This window comes from Lindgomyces ingoldianus, assembly GCF_010093535.1.
Source record: "Lindgomyces ingoldianus strain ATCC 200398 unplaced genomic scaffold BDR25scaffold_37, whole genome shotgun sequence".
In the NCBI taxonomy this organism is placed as follows: domain Eukaryota; kingdom Fungi; phylum Ascomycota; class Dothideomycetes; order Pleosporales; family Lindgomycetaceae; genus Lindgomyces; species Lindgomyces ingoldianus.
The window spans coordinates 168,870-187,310 of NW_022985198.1; the positions used below are offsets into that span (position 1 = coordinate 168,870).

General features: G+C 46.9%; 7 protein-coding genes across 7 annotated transcripts; 4 read left to right on the top strand and 3 right to left on the bottom strand.

Moving 5' to 3' along the window:
* Positions 1-538: 538 nt before the first annotated feature.
* Positions 539-2,704, top strand: BDR25DRAFT_294692 (HET-domain-containing protein; the record flags this gene model as incomplete). The annotated part of the gene is made up of 2 exons (XM_033688798.1): positions 539-693; positions 747-2,704. Exons 1-2 carry the CDS (start codon positions 555-557, stop codon positions 2,702-2,704), a joined length of 2,097 nt encoding a protein of 698 aa, XP_033542517.1. The 5' UTR covers positions 539-554.
* A 1,831-nt stretch (positions 2,705-4,535) lies between these two features.
* BDR25DRAFT_239103 (concanavalin A-like lectin/glucanase) lies at positions 4,536-5,210 on the bottom strand (the record flags this gene model as incomplete). The annotated part of the gene is made up of 1 exon (XM_033685658.1): positions 4,536-5,210. The coding sequence occupies one exon, from the start codon at positions 5,208-5,210 to the stop codon at positions 4,536-4,538; it is 675 nt and encodes a 224-aa protein (XP_033542518.1).
* A 1,034-nt stretch (positions 5,211-6,244) lies between these two features.
* BDR25DRAFT_328401 (uncharacterized protein) lies at positions 6,245-7,621 on the top strand (the record flags this gene model as incomplete). Its single annotated transcript, XM_033692387.1, has 7 exons — positions 6,245-6,403; positions 6,452-6,558; positions 6,617-6,767; positions 6,822-6,994; positions 7,052-7,270; positions 7,346-7,515; positions 7,575-7,621. 7 exons carry the CDS (start codon positions 6,245-6,247, stop codon positions 7,619-7,621), a joined length of 1,026 nt encoding a protein of 341 aa, XP_033542519.1.
* A 743-nt stretch (positions 7,622-8,364) lies between these two features.
* Positions 8,365-9,350, bottom strand: BDR25DRAFT_360203 (uncharacterized protein; the record flags this gene model as incomplete). The annotated part of the gene is made up of 7 exons (XM_033696209.1): positions 8,365-8,510; positions 8,602-8,716; positions 8,745-8,855; positions 8,922-9,037; positions 9,094-9,115; positions 9,177-9,203; positions 9,252-9,350. 7 exons carry the CDS (start codon positions 9,348-9,350, stop codon positions 8,365-8,367), a joined length of 636 nt encoding a protein of 211 aa, XP_033542520.1.
* Positions 9,351-10,088: 738 nt separating this feature from the next.
* Positions 10,089-11,359, top strand: BDR25DRAFT_378324 (uncharacterized protein; the record flags this gene model as incomplete). The annotated part of the gene is made up of 5 exons (XM_033697537.1): positions 10,089-10,397; positions 10,440-10,506; positions 10,808-10,869; positions 10,913-11,121; positions 11,167-11,359. The coding sequence occupies 5 exons, from the start codon at positions 10,089-10,091 to the stop codon at positions 11,312-11,314; spliced, it is 795 nt and encodes a 264-aa protein (XP_033542521.1). The 3' UTR covers positions 11,315-11,359.
* A 398-nt stretch (positions 11,360-11,757) lies between these two features.
* BDR25DRAFT_378326 (tannase and feruloyl esterase) lies at positions 11,758-13,594 on the top strand (the record flags this gene model as incomplete). Its single annotated transcript, XM_033697538.1, has 1 exon — positions 11,758-13,594. Exon 1 carries the CDS (start codon positions 11,852-11,854, stop codon positions 13,592-13,594), a length of 1,743 nt encoding a protein of 580 aa, XP_033542522.1. The 5' UTR covers positions 11,758-11,851.
* A 3,413-nt stretch (positions 13,595-17,007) lies between these two features.
* BDR25DRAFT_238828 (alpha-ketoglutarate-dependent 2,4-dichlorophenoxyacetate dioxygenase) lies at positions 17,008-18,127 on the bottom strand (the record flags this gene model as incomplete). The annotated part of the gene is made up of 3 exons (XM_033685648.1): positions 17,008-17,640; positions 17,721-17,930; positions 17,984-18,127. The coding sequence occupies 3 exons, from the start codon at positions 18,125-18,127 to the stop codon at positions 17,008-17,010; spliced, it is 987 nt and encodes a 328-aa protein (XP_033542523.1).
* Positions 18,128-18,441: the final 314 nt, after the last annotated feature.

Here is an 18,441-nt window from a genome sequence, read left to right on the forward strand (position 1 = left end):
AACATTTGAGGCTGTACTGACGTCACTCGACTGTTGTGTGGGCCTTGGAGGGGTCCTCGTCTTTCGCAGAGAGGAGACGGAGCTTAGCGCATTTGTGCCGGAGTTGACTGAGCCCGCTGCCCGTGATCTCGGGTATCTGCTTAGATTCATGGAGAGATTTATATTTCCACTACCTATAGCCATTAAGAAAGCTCAGTATATCTTTCCAGTTCAGGCTAGAGAGTGCGATAGAATATCGTTATGCTTCGAAGAGGCGCTCTCAGGAAGGATATAGAGCTGCTATGAAAGAGTTTCTTTCCTAAACAGGCAGAGTCTTTCATCTGGAGATCTCCCTGTCGTTGTGAGGCTGCTGAAATAGTGAGCCTTGGTCGCCCTTGAAAATTTTGGTTGAGGATATGAGGGCAGAGAGTCGAAGCTGGAGCAGTGGAGCTATCATAAATAGATTAAAGCTTGGGCCACCGGCCAAACCTCGGATCTATCTGATCCTCAAAGTTTCAGAGGGCCCTGCCTGCCTGCCTAAACCCTTCAAAGTTGGCCTCAGTGAGCAACGCAAGATGCTTTGCGATATCTGCCGTGATGGCCTCGAAGGTATGTGGGATGCCGCAAGAACGCCCCGCTTGGCTCTTTGCGATGACTGGCACGAAAGCGTCAATGATGAAGACGATGAAATCGAAAATGAAAACGAAAAGCCCCGTGGGTGAATCCGAACACCTTCTTACCACCGTCTTCTGACCGCCGCGGGATAGTTCCAATAGATGACGATCAGGTCGAAGTCGAGAAATATATCTATGCACATCACCCAACAAAGGAGTCTTTCCTTCAGTCCATGCGGCAAGGATGCGTTATGTGCAACCGCTTCGATCCGAATCAGCACCACGAACCAAGTCCTAAATTTGAGGGCTTAGGTTACTTTTCGGTCTTTTACGTGTGTCTGAGTGGACAGAAGAAACCGGTCATGTGTGTTGAATATGGGGGATCCTCAGGTGGATTCGACCTCGTGCCTGTCGGGGATCCCAGATATGATTCAAACATGACTATGGAACTAGGACCTTCGACAGATGACCCGAAGACCTGGGATATGATTAATAGTTGGCTCGGTGACTGTTTGGAAAACCACACCAATTGCCCGGGTTCGGTTTCTCTTGTGAAATACCTTCCTACTCGTCTGCTAAGTATCGACGACGCCGGGGACAACAAAACCTTCCGTTTGGTCTTAGGCTCAGAGTGCCCACCAAACTCCCAATATATGACTCTTTCTCATTGTTGGGGTACGAAACCAGCTGAGTTGAGATTACGATTGCTCAAGTCTACATTAGAGCAGCTAAGAGCTGAGCAGTCCATTGATGCTCTACCCAAGACGTTCGAGGATGCAATGACTATTGCGAAACGGTTTGGAATCAAATACCTCTGGATCGACTGCCTCTGTATCTACCAGGACTCTCCCGAGGACTGGCTAGCAGAGGCCTCAACTATGCAAGACGTTTATAAGAATTCATTCCTCAACATCTCGGCGCTTGGCGCCGCGGACGACGAAGGGGGTTGTTTTGTCAAACGAGATCCGAAGGGTGTTTCCCCAACGGTCGTGCATTTGAAACGGAGAGATAACGAAGAACCTGAGCCATTCCGCTTCGAGCTGGAGAAGGGTTGGGCCTGGCGTTTGACTTTCCAATCTGAACCAATCGTCACACGAGCGTGGGTAGTCCAAGAGCGGCTATTATCTCCTCGCGTCCTACACTTTGGCCGTAAGCAAGTCTTCTGGGAATGCCGGCAGCTGAACGCTTGCGAAATACATCCTGAAACTGTGCATTGTTATGGAGATGACGAAGACAAAGAGTTTACCCTTCCACAAGAGAAGCACGCTCATCCCTGGAAACAACTGCTAGGTGGACCTGATCGAAGACATGTTGACGATCCGTATGAGCAACTTTTCGCGGACTGGAATGCTATTATATATATATATACCGAGAGCAATCTCACAGTACCCTCCGACAAACTGATTGCTCTATCTGGTGTTGCGAACGATATGAAGTGCGCGCTTGATAAACTTCGGACCGGCCCGCATAGATATCTTGCTGGCCTTTGGGAAGAAAGACTAAGGGAGGATCTACTTTGGAATGCCGACAGCGGAGGCAAGCGTCTGGAGAAGTATCGGGCGCCAAGTTGGTCTTGGGCAGCTATAGATGGGAAAGTACGGACGTCTTTGATATTTGCGCCCGAAGACTGTTGCGTCTGGTTTGTCGACGATGTGTCCGGGGAGACAGAGCCAATTGGAGAGGCCGACACTGGCGAAGTGAAAGGCGGGAAAGTCACGGTGACCGGGCCGTGGATGCAGCTGGAGATAGGAGAGGCCTACCAATCTTATCACCACAACATAGTGGCTATAGAGGATTTTGTCCATCCTGACACAGGTGAGAAGTTTCAAGATGAACCTGACAAGCTATCCACGGGGCAAAGATTGCCTCCCGCGAACGTTTACTTCGACACGCTAGAAGAGATGCCGCGTGAAGCATTTTGCATGACTTTCCGGGCACAGCTGTGGGCTGAAGAAGCCTACTCGTATTCGTCTCTGGTTCTAGTCAGAGCTGAGGGAGTGGAAGACGGAATGTATCGACGCGTTGGATATTCCTCGAGCACTATTGCAAGTCGTGCGAAAGCGGTAGAGTTCGTTTCGAAATTTCCACGCAAGACTGTCACAATCATCTAACGTGACAACCCATTTCCATTTCCGGCAATTTTGAGGTCACTGCTCATCCATTCTTTCTCCGCTATGGTGATGAGTTTATTGATGTCCTTCGCCATACCGAGCGAATTCTCTCACAACGAACCTTCACCATCTACGCCCACTTTTTCCTCGTCGTGCTCCACCTCCTAACAACAACGCGTCGTGTTTACCCGTGGTAGATGCACCCTCTCCGTTGCGTCTTACACTACATTCACTTTCGCTGCCCTTTCCATTTTCACGTATCTCTCAACGGCATTCACCTTCGTTCGACCCCCTTCTGTAGCTTAGCGCGTCGAAAGCACTATGAAGATTGCCGTCCTGTTTTAAGTAACGCTTGCGATCACTGCGGCTACCAGCACGCCTCCCCTCAACGACTTCTGAGGACATGGCACAGCCTTTCGCGACTTGATCGCGGCCAATTTGACTCCACGAAAGCCGATTCGGGCTAAGCCTACGCTGTCTAAGCACCCGGAAACCCGCACAAGATTTGGCCACCGGATGCCCGGAACAAGATCGATCACATCACATACTGTTTTCTAAACTCCTAGGACCAACCCATATGCGAGCCTCTTCTCTCCCAAGCTTAGAGGCTCCGCTGCGACACAATCGGTTACCCGGGTGCTAGGAGCGGTCGTAATATTTAACTTGAGAAATATGTTTTCCCAGATAGTGCACGTCTTTACCCTTGCGCACAAAACGCGTACCCTCACCATATTTGACTTTGGGTCGAAATCTTTCCAGGACATGCAGCACATGTCTAAGGGCTTTGCCACAAGCACCAGTGGAATGATTATGAGAAGCCCTTCGCTAATCACTATGCGTATGGGTTCATGCTGGTGATATTCCAGATGACGATTCCAGCAAATTTCAACCTGAGAATCCGAGTCGTTACGTAGAGCCGACTCTACGGACATTTCATGGCTACGTATTACTCTATTGGGCCGTACAGGATAAAGGCGAGGATGGGGAATGCACGTACTGGAACTCGAACTAAGGATGTTCCGGCTATGACCGTTTATCCGCAATACACTACCCTTCATCCCGCAGGATGGATCCGCGAACATGTCCTTGAAACGTCAAGGAATTGACCGTTGCTAGTTGGAAAGAGGAGCGTAATATGCTACCTTATAATGTGGATGAGAAGAGCGTAAGTTACGTCTTCCATTGTCCACCGGTTTCTTAGCAGGATGCACTCGCATCAATGAACCCTACGAACAAGATACTGCATCTGTATCCTAAGGTGTAGACGATTCTACTACCGTCCGTAACACGGCCCCAAGTATGCTGAATTGGGTGAGTTTTGCTTGTCCCTCACACATTGATATTCCGTGTCCTCACTACTAATCTGGAAAGGTTCCACGGCTTATTCCATGGTCTGCTCGATCTGCAGGGACTCATGTCTGTTATGATCACCACATATGCACATGCACGAATATGGTCGAGCGTCAGGTCGATTTTAGAACTGTGTGTATATCAGACTGTGGTTTTTTTGGGCAGCACATTGCTCTATCTCTTCCTCTGTGCTTATATCTAACTTATACAGATAATCCTATCTAGATTGGCAAATGCTTTTGGTGGCTGACATATCAGGGATAACCCAAATAGGATTTCGGAGTCACGGTATTTCGTGTCAAAGATGCGTTGAAACTTTTCTCTTCCTATTGTTCTAAACATAGTTGTATTGATAAACTCATATAGACCCCATCTGAAATGTCTATAGAGACTCTCAATTGCCATTTTCGACTAACAAAATAGGTATGGCATTTGAGAATTTTAGAAGACAATGTATAAGCTGATAACACAAACATCAACACTACATTGACGTCCGTGCAAGTGAAACACCATTAGCAGACACAGTCGTTTTCGTATATATCTGCCCAGAAGTACCCTGGATCTCAAACGTACCCGCACCTGTCGACCCAACGACATTGCCACTTTTCAGCTTTGCACTGCAACCAGTGAACGCAATCGTTCCAAATTTGGGGACATTCACCAACTCTCCATTCGCTTGATACGCTTGCACGAACCAATCAGCAGTAAGCGCTGTAAGTCGAGATGGGTCGATGTTAGCTGGGGCCTTGAGCGATTGCGTTGATTTCTTCTTCTGGGTCGTGTTTTCGACAACGACGGTGCCGGAGCTGTCAGAATCAAGACTGACGGTGACAGTGATGGAGTCGCTGGCTTTTGCAGGCGCTGCACTGGTGGTATCGGTCGCATTTTCCGGAAACCATGCCGCGAAGGAACTGTAGGTCTTGTCGAAGATGACGCCACCTTTGAGAACAATATCTTGCTTTATGGAATCCCCAATTGCAACCCAGAAGGATAGTTTCGCGGTCCCTACCAAGGATGGAACCGTGAAAGTGCCGGTGACAGATGTGAAAGAGTCACCATCTGGGGCTTTGAGAACGGCTCCGCCTCGGTTTTGGTCGTAGGCGGCTAGTGCGGTGGTGAGAAAACATGCGCTTCCAAGAAGGGACGGAGGTTTCATGACGTGCAGAGAGCAATGTGTAGCTTAGTAGTGAGGAAAGAAGCCAACAAATTTGGAAGTTAACTAACACACTTGACTACTAGGAATCTAAAGACGATGTAGAGAATGGGCGGTACCAGGTTCTCAGCACCCTCCCACGCTGGATTTATAACAATTTGTTGGGGCGGTTGCATCTCAACTCAAGAAGATGAGCAAATTTTGTTCCTCCGAGTACGTCTCAAACGCAAAAGCAATCACAGTGTATTCGAATGTCGTATCAACCCCTGCCCCATCTATCCTTCGCCGCTTTCTGATAAGATCGAGTCGGCAGGGGCATAGGGTCTGTGCCTGGCAGCGTTCGCGTTTTGGCAATATTCACGACCATCTAATTCGCTCGCACAAAATTCCCCGGTTCTCGGCCACTTCACCACATCAAGATAAACAGTTTGGTGTAACATCCCCCACGGCATGCCCAGTTCTTGAGGCTCAGCATCCGCTCACCCCCATCTATCAGGTGGCGGATAGGTATTGATGGAAGATTGCGGCAATAATCTGCTTGCATAACGTTATCTTAAAGAGCCCCAGGTGCTATCATGATACTCGAATCCGGCTTCAAGAAACACGCCAAGACATGCGATAATACATTGCTACGGAGGAAGACGCCGAATGGGCATCTAGCTCTATTTAACATTGGCACAAGCCCGGGAGGACAAATTCCGCGATTAGGACTAGAAATAAGATTCATTCTATGATTCGCTACGATATCATTTCTAGAAATTGCACCTTGGAAGACCCCGGTGATCGTGTAGTGAATCCAAGGTCAGCAGCCAAGCAAACCGGGGCGAGATGGCAAAACTTTATCTACACAGATACAGTTAGCACGAAACACCCTAAATTTTGTTCAGATCCCTCACTAGTCGGGCATGATTGCAGTTCTTGTCCCGTGATTCTGTTCTGCTGAACTCTTATAATACCCTCAGCGTCTTCGAGTACCCTTACCTCCTTCATCACCCTTGTCGCTGTTCCTGCTCTGAGTACAACGCCGACTCATCAAGATGAAGTGGACTCTCTTTGCATCTGTTGTGCTCCTTGCGTCCGCCCATGTGCTTGCGCTTCTTCGATTCCCCTGCGCTCAGCTCGTCTTAGATCGCCTCGATCCATTGGTCAACCCTGGAGCTATCCCTTCTCCTCACCTGCACCAGATTGTAGGAGGGGTAAGCCAACCCAGACCAGCTGTCAAGCATGAACTGACAAAGTAAAAGAACTCCTTTAATGCGACCATGGACCCGAAAAAAGACATGCCTAAGGAGTCTACATGCACCACTTGTCAATTCAGCGAGGATTTCTCCAACTACTGGACTGCTATATTGTTCGTGAATTATGGCTCCATCATATTTTTCGCTGATTTGGCTCTAATTCAATTGTAGATACTTCAAAGCTAAGAATGGAACCTACAAGCGAGTCCCACAGATCCCAAACAGCGGCTTTGACGGAGTCAACGGCGGGATGACGGTCTACTACATGCAAGATGGGCTTTACGATTTTGCACAGAAATCGAAAGTCACAGCGTTTCAACCGGTCAGTCCGAGTCCGAGTAGTTGGGTGCAGCAATATCAGCGACTGACTTATCAGGGATTCCGCATGTACATTGGTGATGTCAACGCCAGATCTCGCAAGGATGTGGAAAGGTTCCGACAGCTCACCTATACTTGCCTGGATACGATCAATACTCGTGATCCCCAAACACTGGATTTCCCGGCGAAGCCGTGCAAGACCGGAATCATGACTGCCCTTCGATTCCCAACGTGAGTGATGTTGACTTTCCTAAACTCTCGGACTTGATAACAAGTGTTTTCGTCTAGGTGCTGGGATGGCAAGAATCTTGATTCGCCCGATCATATGGCCCATATGTCCTATCCCGAGAGCGGATCCTTCGAGACTGGGGGTCCCTGTCCAGCGACTCATCCCGTCAGGATGGGCCAACTTTTCTACGAAGTCATCTGGGACACTAGCAAGTTCAATAACAAGGACGATTGGCCTGCCGATGGCTCCCAACCCTTCGTCTGGAGCTTTGGTGATAGGTAAGAAAAATACTCTCCCGCTCTTTTCGTCAAATTTGATCGTTAAAGCGGAACAACGATTTAACATGACTTTAGCACCGGCTACGCTAACCATGGCGATTACCTCTTCGGATGGCAAGGCGATGCACTCCAGCGAGCTTTAGACAACCCATGCTACCAGACTTGCACAACACTAAAGTCACAGAACAACGCCGCGATGAACAAGTGTGCTGGAAAGCGAGTCGTAAATGAAGATATTGATGGTTGTAAGTGTTGAAGCAGTGTTAACATCCAAGGGTAGATCCTAAACTAATGTTTGCAATAGGGATTAAGGAACTACCTGGCGGGTACCAGGCAAACTATCGCAAGTAGTTGGCTGATGGGATTCCTTCCAGCGATAGTTATTCCTTCAAAGTTGAGGTAGACTTCACTCGTATCAATCCTGTTTATCAGGTAGGGCTATTTGATGTGTCACATAGCGTGGCTGTTTCTCTGGATCTTTGCTCGCAACACCAGGGAGATTGCCTTCTTGAATACCAGTTTCAGATACGTGACTAAGCTCATATTTACCTCCTTGATCCTTCTTTCCGCATAGCCTAGAATCAACGTACGTTCCAGTTGCCGAGTTAAGACCTCGCTTTCACAATATTCGACTGATATTTCCAAGTGCTAAGATTGTCCCTCCATATCGTGCTGAGGCGTTGTTAACAAATACCATCAAGCTGCCGTTCTTAGGCGCGCTCTACACCAAGTCCGCGTTAAAGAGGAAGATTCTTAGGTAAGTGCTGGCGGTTGCTAAAGGCTAGCCTATAGTAGTCTCTGTACTTCTAACGTGAAGTAGTTAGCAAGGATGCTGTCACGGTTAACTTGGACATGCTCTCTGATCCACAGTGCTCTCACAGATGCATGCCCGCTAATCTGTGCAAAAGCCCTGCACCCACTAGACAGCAGCTGAGAACGGTGACATCGAATTGGTACAGGTTCTTCTTGTTGCCGGTGCAGATGTAAAAGCCTTTCCAGGGAACTGGTTTAGAAGAATTACCATCTGAGGTGGAGCTAAAGAAGGGGACATTAAACTAGTTTAGGCTCTTCTTGCTGCTAGTGTAGAACCCTACTTATTGGCGATTTGAATTCTTAGTACTCATCTCTTCTAATTCATTCCCGGGGAAGTCTAGAGTGATTTGCACGATAAGAGCGGTGGCAGACGGAGCGCAAGATACGCTAGAGAAGGAGCGGGCTAGGATGATACTGTCTATATCTTCTCAATTACCGAACTTTAGGCTAACTACTATTGGTCTATCACAATATATTCAAGGTTATACAGGCAAAATCACGCTAAGCAAGAAGGCGACCAATACTCGTGTGTGACCTGTTTGTGGTTGTTAGGGTCAATTTCTTTGTGGAATCCCACTTTGATTTAATTATTCTAACTTCACTAGTGTCGACAAACTCATCAGAACTAACGAGCTCATGGGGTGAACACACTGTTGGAAACCACATGGCTGAGAGAGACTGGCAAATTCGCAGCTAGCATCATGGTTTGGCCTATGGAAGGCACCCCGCTGCGAGGCTGAATCTGGGTGAAGCTGGGTGAGTAGGCGTCAAGCTAGTTATGGATGATTTATGAACCGGCGTGTTAACCCACCATTTCCAACACTTACCCACTCTTAACAACGATAAACAAAGCATCTTGGATGCCATTGCGGTCACTGTCATCAACGATTTCAATGCAGTTGCCTACGGGATTTGACGGCTGGAGAGCTGCCAGAGTAGGAGTAGCATTTGTCACTACTTCAATCAGGTTGGGTGTTTGCCTTGCCCTAACCTTCCCCACTCTACCTCACTTTGTTCGTCTGACCGGATCGCCTAAGGTTAAGAATCCAAATTTTCGCGTTCATAAAGCTCCCTTAAGCTATTTCATATTAACCGGGGGGTTGGATGCGGCATCTAGTAACTAGCTGTCAGTCCTCTTCCAGTCTAAGGATCTTAATCTCCCTAAGACTCTGGTTAAGGATGGGGGTTTTAACGTCATAAGTCGAGCCTTGGAAAGGATCAAGAGCGGATAGCTATCAGGCAAAACGTCTAGTTTTTTGCTTGGCATAAGGTACTTGATCTAATTATTTTACTTCCATGGCCATACTCCATACCCTACTCGTTGACCTAAATTTCATCTCTTTAATGTATGCATCTTTACAGTATTTTAAGAGCAGAGGGATTCGAGAAAGGGTGTATCCAAGCACGTGATCTGACGATGTCTCCTCCGAGATCCAACATCAAAAAATTAGTCTAATTTTCTGAACCATTAAGCGAGATATTCGTTAATTATCGCCTCCTATCCCAGCAAAATTCCCCACCTGTTTCGTTCTGTATCAAGATTTAGATTCTTTGTCCCGCACCTCATGTTCCTCGCACGCAATGCTTCTTTAAAGTACCCTCATCTCGCGAAGCTGGCATGTGGCTATCATGGCCCATTGCCTATCAATCATTAATCGGTCGTACTTCGAGTGTCGAGCCCAGCGCAAGCTGTATATAGACTCATGAATTTGCTTTGCTTGAAACTCTATCTCAAATTACCCGGCAATTGTAGAATCTCTGAACACGTAAGACTTTCCCCCAGCAGCAAGACCAGCCAAAATGGCATACATAAATGGCGCTTCTCAAGCATATCCACATGAACTGAACGCAGACCCCAATGGAGTTCTTTGCGTACGCTCTCCACTCCTCCCGGCACCTTTTCTAGTCGCTATGCGATGTACCCACCCTACCCCATTCTACTCTATCTTCAACCTTCCATTCCTCAAATTATTACTAATAAAAATCAAGCTACTGGGTCCCCAATATGAGCGGCAGTCTCGTCATCTCCAGAATCCCACAAAAAATCTCTGGAGACCTACCCTCCAATATCCGTTACCACCGCACCACCGAGACCCATGGCTTCGGATACGTTCTCGCTCAAACTCGCTTCATTACTCCCTACGAAGCTGCCTTCCCAAACGAGTCCATGTCCTCTGGTCAAGCCTTACTGTACCACATCGGAAAGCTGAAAGTTATTGTTGCAATCTTCCCAGGGCCCTCGAATCCTACTATTGTTGCGAAACAGATCGCTGGTATCGATAACTACACGAATGGACGCATTCCTTTGACCTTTGTAGGTGGGTGATTCAAGGGAGAATTTACATCTATTGGGTAGTCGTGCTTGGGCACAGCAAACGGTACCTTTGGTGGGGACTTCTATCAATTTAGGAACTATCCTTTGAGTAAAGGCGATTTTGCAATGCACCAACGGAAGGAACGAACAACTTGGTGACGCTAGCAGGGAGGACGGCCGACCCTCTCTAGCTAGGAGCTTGTGAGTTAGCGAATATAGAAAAGATCAGTTAGTTGTTGGGGAGGCGGAGAGGTGGGCACAGCCGCATTTATGTCAGCCAGTGGGGTGCATAACGCCACAATTGTACACGTGATTTCATGTGTAATTCTACCCAGGGTAAGCAATAGGGAGTAGTTGTATCTACCCGGAGGTAGCTCAATAGAGGTAACATTTTCGCTCATGTGGAGCAGGGGGTCTTAACGAGTTAAAGCCGAGTGCCCTGCACACCCGGAAGCCGAACCTTCATGAGGCTGTACTTTATGAATGGGAACTATATCGGTGGATTCCGAGAATAGACTACAGACATTAAAGAGAGAACGAAGAAGTTCCGTCGCGAGAACGAGGTTAGGTTTGTGGTGAATGCGTTCGTAATTGTGCGCGACTCCAAAGAAGAAGCGAATCGCTTCCTCCAGGAAATTCAAGGAAAAGCGGACGAAGAAGCCACTGATGCATTTAGAGATGCAGTGCACCAAGCAGGTGCCAATACTGCGAATAAGAAAGGTATGTGGGTGAACTTGAAATTTGAGGATCACGTTTAATACAATGATAGATTCAAGACGACGTTGAAAAGGACAAAAGATCAAATTGCAGAAAGAATCTCGTTGTTGAAGAGGCTAGGCGTGAGCCTCATTTTGACGCTGTTCTTGCATTATGACAGGAGATTGAGAGGTTCAGGAAGGATGTTCTTCCATTATTGAGGAAGCTGGAATCGGAAAGAAGGGGAAAGATTGTAGACCGTGAAATTAAGCGAACAGGGGAGGTTTATAAGAAGACGTAAGCGCCATATAATTGCCTGGTTGGTGGTGAGAGATTGGGTCTACCTGAGGAGAAAACCCTAGCTATATTACTAGGGATGCAAAGGACAACGAGTGTCTCGTCGGATTCGCATTCGTTCGGCTATTTTTCTAACCCCGATGTTTGGACTTATTTTAACTGCGGCAATATGAAGTACTTCCGACAAATGCCCGCACAGCTCAAATTGTCTTTTTGACGTCATCTCCGAGGCTCTACCCTGGATCATATCTGGCTTGTTGAAATTGCACTGAGAAGTTTTGTTGTACGATATCACACTCTTTTGCACGGCATTTACCGTCTACGTAACCCTCGTCCGACGCGCGTCAAGAACCTCGAAGAGCGAAGGGTAAAAGCCCATTCAAAAACTTCGATCTAGCTTTGTCGAATGGATGCCCATCTCGAGCCAAACGCTTTAGTTTCCTGGCCAAAGGTTTTCCAAGATGCGAATCCTTTTTCCATTATCGACAATCATCACTTCTGTGTCCGCCCTTAGTCTAACTGAGCTCTGCACGAAGTCAAATGCCCAGTCTGCACTTCCCGTCGCCGGATTCTACAATGGAATTACTGTCGATTCATCCTCGGTCGTTGCGACTATAGGCACAAATTACTCCATTCGCAGCAACACATTTTTCCCCGACGCAACCATCAATTATTGCAATATCTCGTTTGCTTATACGCACAATGGACGAGGGGACCTAGTTCATGTTGCCTACTGGGTTCCAGAACCCTCTAAATTCCGGAGTCGATTCCTAGCTACTGGAGGTGGCGGGCTTGCGATCAACTCCGGCGCTTCCACCGTGTCTGGAGGAGTGAGTATAGGCGCAGTTAGTGGATATACGGATGGAGGTTTTGGTAATTTCAATACCAATGCTGATGCCATCTTCCTCCTTGCCAACGGGACCGTCAATTGGGAGAGTGCTTACATGTTCGGCTACCAGGCCATACATGAGATGACTGTGCTTGGAAAGGAACTCGCCCGGAATCTTTTCGGGATCAAGAACGGGACGAAGCTTTATGCGTATTATCAGGGTTGCTCGGAAGGAGGACGAGAAGGATGGAGCCAGGTTCAACGTTATTCCAATGAATTGGATGGTGCGTCAATTGGCGCTCCTGCTTTCCGGTATTCTCATCAGCAGATCCAGCATCTGTACTCCAATGTGGTCGAGAAGACTCTGGACTATTATCCACCGCCCTGCGAAATGATGGCAATTGTAAATGCCACCATTAAGGCTTGTGACCCGTTGGACGGGAAGAGAGATGGCGTTGTTGCCCGAACGGACCTTTGCAAACTCCATTTCAACATCAACAGTACCATTGGATTGCCGTATTCATGCGCGGCCTTTTCCGGTGGTCGCGGTTTCGGACCAGGGAGTGGCAGCCCAACTCCAGCCCAAAATGGTACTATCTCAGCGAAAGCCGTTGCCGTAGCGCAGACTATTCTCAATGGAATCCACGACCTCCACGGTCGCCAGGTTTACTTTTCATACCAACCCAGCGCAACTTTCGCTGATGCACAAACGAGCTACAACAACGCTACTGGTCAGTGGGAGCTCAGTATCAGTGGCCTAGGAGCAGAATTTGTGACGCGGTACATTGATCTAGTGAACTCCTCCACACTTCCCAACCTCAACGGAGTCACATACGACACCCTGAAAGAGTGGATCTATCACCTATGGCAAACTTACGACGACAGTTTCCAGGTGAATTGGCCTGACCTGACGCGCTTTGAAGAAGCTGGTGGAAAGGTCATCCACTACCATGGTGAATCTGACGACTCAATTCCTGCTGCCAGTAGTGTACGGTACTGGGAGTCTGTCCGCTCCGTCATGTACCCTGGTCTTAGCTATAACGACTCTGCCACCAAGATCCAAGATTTCTACCGACTTTTCCTTGTCCCAGGCGGAGCCCACTGTGGCGCGAATCAGTACCAACCCAACGGCGCATGGCCGCAGAATAGCCTAACGCAATTAATTGATTGGGTGGAGAAGGGTATCGAACCGAACTTGCTGAATGGGACAGTATCTATGGGCGCACAGAAGGGAGAGAACCAGAAAATTTGCCTGTGGCCTCTACGGCCGTACTATGGTGGTAGTAATGGGACAGAGCTAGAATGTGTGTATGATCAAGTGAGTCTTGACACATGGCATTACAACCTTGACGCTTGGAAGATGCCTGTTTGGTAGACAAAGAGGTGCACAGGAGGGAATTTCAGGCAGATCACGTGGAGTTTTAATCGATAGGAAGAGGATATAGGTTCAATTTGCCTCGCGTTACAAGTAAGCGCCAAAGCTACATCATCCCTAGGCTAGTATTTTACTATTGAGAATTACTATATACCGAAACAAGCAGTCATACGTTATTGATTCTCATTAATTTTGAACAATGTAAGGCCATTCTGTTAAAACGTATGCCTCGTTTTGCATTAGCAACGGAACGAGATAAATTCTAAAGCAAAGTATCTAGACGCATAAAAAATTCGACTTTCTTAGTTTGGCTCTAGCAAGGAAAAGTGTCCCTACAAATGCGAACTGTGACCACGCGTGTAGGACAAGTATATAAGGCAAGTCTCATGAAAACGGACAACATTCGCCGCACAATACATGTCGTTCTTGGCAATTTTGAGTGCCGCTCTGAGATGCGAACCCTAGCGTTAGAAATATCTGAACCACGAAGGGAACCTGAACAGGCTCATATCCCGAAATTGAACGATATAATTGAACGATGAGCGAAAAGTGTCCGCTCAGATGCTCATACTAGTAGAGTTCGGAATACAGATATTTCCGCTTATACTATGCGCGTGGATGAATAAGAGTTTAATAGATTCGCAGGGTCTGAACAATAGCGAAGAAGAATGGAAACGGATACTAAGAATCCTTTTGGTGGCCCAGGATATGGATTTCAAACTATTGAGCTCTTCACTGCAAAAGGAGAAACAGGACATCAAGGATTGGGCTCAGGTTTAGGGTCGTCTTTCGAGGTTTTGGGAGGAGAATAGCTGAACTTAACCCTGAATGCTATCTAACTAGTAGTCTACTGAGTTAAGTGGGTGGAGATACATAGCAGAGCTTAACACAAAGAATTTGTGAAGCTTTTGGGAGCAGGAAGGCCATAAGGGACTGAGTTGATTGCTTAAAGAGTGCACATTTAGAAGCACTGCACTCTCTAAATATTTCAAGAATGACTTCGTCATGCTCATCTCATTCTCCTCATAGCAATAATTTGCGTTTGGGCCGTACAATCCATCGGTAACCCATGTTACTCCCGCCAAATGGCACCCAGATGCCGCGACCGCGTTCCATCTCGCGCATAGGGATAGATAGTCTCCATAGAATCTGCATTTGACATTCCAAGGTCGCTGCCGCTGTAATCAGTACAGCATTCTGAGGAAGATCTGTTTCGTTCCCAGAGCTATGTATTGTGTTTTATCGGAGGCCGGACAGGATATTGGAGATGGTGGAGAAAGGGTGGGCAGTAGCGGTGATCCTAGCATAGTTTGGCTGAGGCAGAAGACGCTGTAGCGAGGCCGGTGGTCTGAATTAGGGCGATTCTGCACAATTCTGCACACTTGGCGAAGAGTGATCATCCCGGACCTGTGCGGGTGATTCTTGTTGCCTTCTTGGTTTTTGCCAGCAATCTCCCAATCACCCCACCCGGCAATATCATTGGAAGACTGTAACGTACTTCATGGGCGAGTTGCTCACACACCCGAGTTGCTCACTTTTGCCAAGACCCCACTAAACCACCCTTCCTACACTAATGCATTCCCCACAACACTACTTAGACGCGCTAAAAGAACGTTAGATATAGCTTACACTCTAAGCTTTTAAATAAGACATAAAACTCTTAAAAAAATATGCTGTAGCTATGTACAAAGTTTTATAAAAGATAATAAATAACTATAGCACTAGACAACTTTTATAAGCTAATTCTACAGCTAAATTATAAAGGCTAGGCAATAAAAAGGAGTAAGTGATTATTAAGACTATACTTAAGCTATATACGCAAGGAATTTCCCCTTAGATAGCATTTATAGCTAATATAGCTAATTCTTTGCGCGCTAAGCATAATCTAGGCTATGTTTACATAAACTAGCCTAGTATGTTTGTAAAGCGTTATTTAGAGCTTAAAGTAAAGTTTTAAGCGCAAGTATAGTTAAGAGATATCTAGCTAATTATAAACCCTATCTTGCTAAACTTGTACGTGTTATTATCCTAGATGCTATACTTAGCTTTAATATTCTCTATAAGGCTAAAGCTGCTCTAAATTACTTTAGGACTCTTACAGAGGGCTCTCTTATAGTTGTACTTACACTTAAATGTTACTTTAAGCTCTAAATAACGCTTCACAAACATACTAGGCCAGTTTATGCAAACATGGCCTAGATTACGCTTAGCGCGCAAAGAATTAGCTATATTAGCCACAAATGCTATCTAAGGGGAAATTCCTCACGCATATAGCTTAAGTATAGTCTTAATAATTACCTGCTTCTTTTTATTACCTAGCCTCTATAATTTAGCTATAGAATTAGCTTGTAAAGGTTATCTAGCGCTGTAGTTATTTATTGTCTTTTATAGGACTTTGCACATAGCTACAGCACATTTCTTTAAGAGTTTTATGTTTTATTTAAAAGCTTAGAGCGTAAGCTGTATCTAACATTCTTTTAGCGCGTCTAAGTAGTGTTGTGGGGAATGCATTAGTGTAGGAAGGGTGGTTTAGTGGGGTCTTGGCAAAAGTGAGCGACTCGGGTGTGTGAGCAACTCGCCCATGAAGTACGTTATTGATGATTGAGAGAATAAAGGTGGGTCTTCAGAGGTCTGTTATTCACTTTCTGGTTGCTACCAAAGGCAGAGAGTCTTGTCGTAGACTGTCGGTTGGTTCCTCAGCCATAAAGGGAACGCTTTGAGGTCCATGATTGAAGTAGGTGTATAACAACCTGCCGTGACATATGGTGGTATTTGAAGAAATGAGAGCGAGAAACAAAGTAGATGGTCAATAATTGAAAAAGCAAGCCGGTCAGGTTCAAGACAGATGGAGAAATAGGATTCAGAATTAAAAGATGAAACGGCTCAGTCAGTACTGACAAATCATCATAAATCACACGTGACTAAATGGTCCTGAGGAGACTTTCTACCAGTTCTAATATAGCCGTTCTTAATATTCTTACAGCCTTACTTTTTCTATCTCTTAATTGTAAGGCTATTACTGATGTGCAGACCTCCTGGGCTCTGGACTCCAATGATTCTAAATGTATCCTCATCCAAAACTTGCCAGAGGAATAAACATCGGATATTCACGGAAATATGTAACACAACCTAAGTGGCCGAGGATATACGCCCGTTGACATTCAACCTACGGACCCGCAACCCCACTTCTCCGCAATTCCAAGCAGCGCTACCGCTCTAGACCCGTACGCCACAAGCTTGATGAAACCCAAGATCTGGGGCACAGAAGACTAATACGTCAACCTGTGCAGCCCTTGCACATTTCATGAACGATGAATCTAACTAGCCCGTGGCGTCATAGTTGCTTGCACCAAACATTCAGATGCAAGTGAATTGATATCAGCAACCCAAATAACCAACGCAAGCCCCTCACTTCAGCCCTTCATATTCGAGCTCCCCAAATTGAATCCTGGTCTAGCATCCTTTCCCTTCTCATTTAACCCCCAAGCTGTCGAACTCGCATCATGCACCGTCGTCCTCCTCAAGTCCCTCCTAAACTTGCCCGCAAAGGTTCCACCACCCGCTCTATGTAAAACGCAGGTATTATCCCAAATAACTAAATCACTTGGATTCTCCCACGGAACACTGATCCTGTATTTCTCTTGCGTCGCATGGTCTAGTAACTGCTTTAACAAGGCATCGCTCTTTTCCTTGTCTACACCTTCGACATGGTGCGCGTGGGCAGCGATGTATAGGTTCATGCGGTTAGAGGGTTCGTGGAGTTGGGCAATCTTGTGGGCGTACATAGGTTGTGATTCGACGTCGAGGTCTTTGAAGAATTCTGGAGCTGCAGTTTTACGCGAATGCGCCATGCAATGTGCAGCTGCATAGTCATATTCCAAGAGTTCGGACTTGAGCTCTTCAGGTAGCTCGTCAAAAGCGGTGCGGGAGTCGGCGAAATCTGTGTTGCCGCCGTGGCCTGGAGGGGGCAGTTCGTAGGCGCGGAGGAGGGAAAAGGATGCTCGGCGTGGGTTGAAGGAGGAGTCCACATGGAAGAGACCATTTCCCTACCCGATGTGAGCATTGAAGCTATTTGGGCTAATTTCATAACGAGTGCTATAAAGCGAATAGATCGAGGCAAATATACCTTCTGGTATTGAGCTTTTGGCGAGCTGGGGTCGATAACGTTGCCATTTTCATCGACATTGCCCGCATCAAAGAGCTCATAGTGCTGATACCTCATCTTTCTCCCTCCGGTCATGTATGGCCTAATATCATCCAGGTCACCCAGTCGCCGAGAGAATTCAACATGTGCGGTATCATCCATCCCGGTATTGCGAAACACGCAAACACCGTACTGCAAAAGGTATTATCTTCCGAATGTAGCCGTTTGCTATGCGTACAACTTACCTTTGCCATTGCGGCTAGGACCTCTTTAAATTGCTCCTCGGATGGATTAGGGAAGTTCACTCCCTCGATCTCTGCTCCAAAGGTTGGGTGCAATTCCTTGACCGTAATGGTCTTGAAGGTGCTCTCTTGAACAAGACCAGGCATCGCGTTGTAGTGTATCGGAATATGTTGCTTAAAGTCGTATCCAAAGAGAGAATTCCGTCCAGATGGTTCATAGGTTGCTGCTAGGTTGATTCTCTCCCAGCGCTGGGACCAAGATGGGGTGACTAGCATATATGAAATCCACGACCCCGGCAATTAATCCTTCATATTTGCCGATGCCCTTCTCAAGAGATCATGCAGTCTCTCCAGCTCTGTAAATGCCCCGCTGCTTGGCAACCCCACGGCTCACTAACGGATTCTCTGCGGTCCAATCAACTTTTTCTGCTGACGCTGGAAATAAGCTATTTGACGCGCGA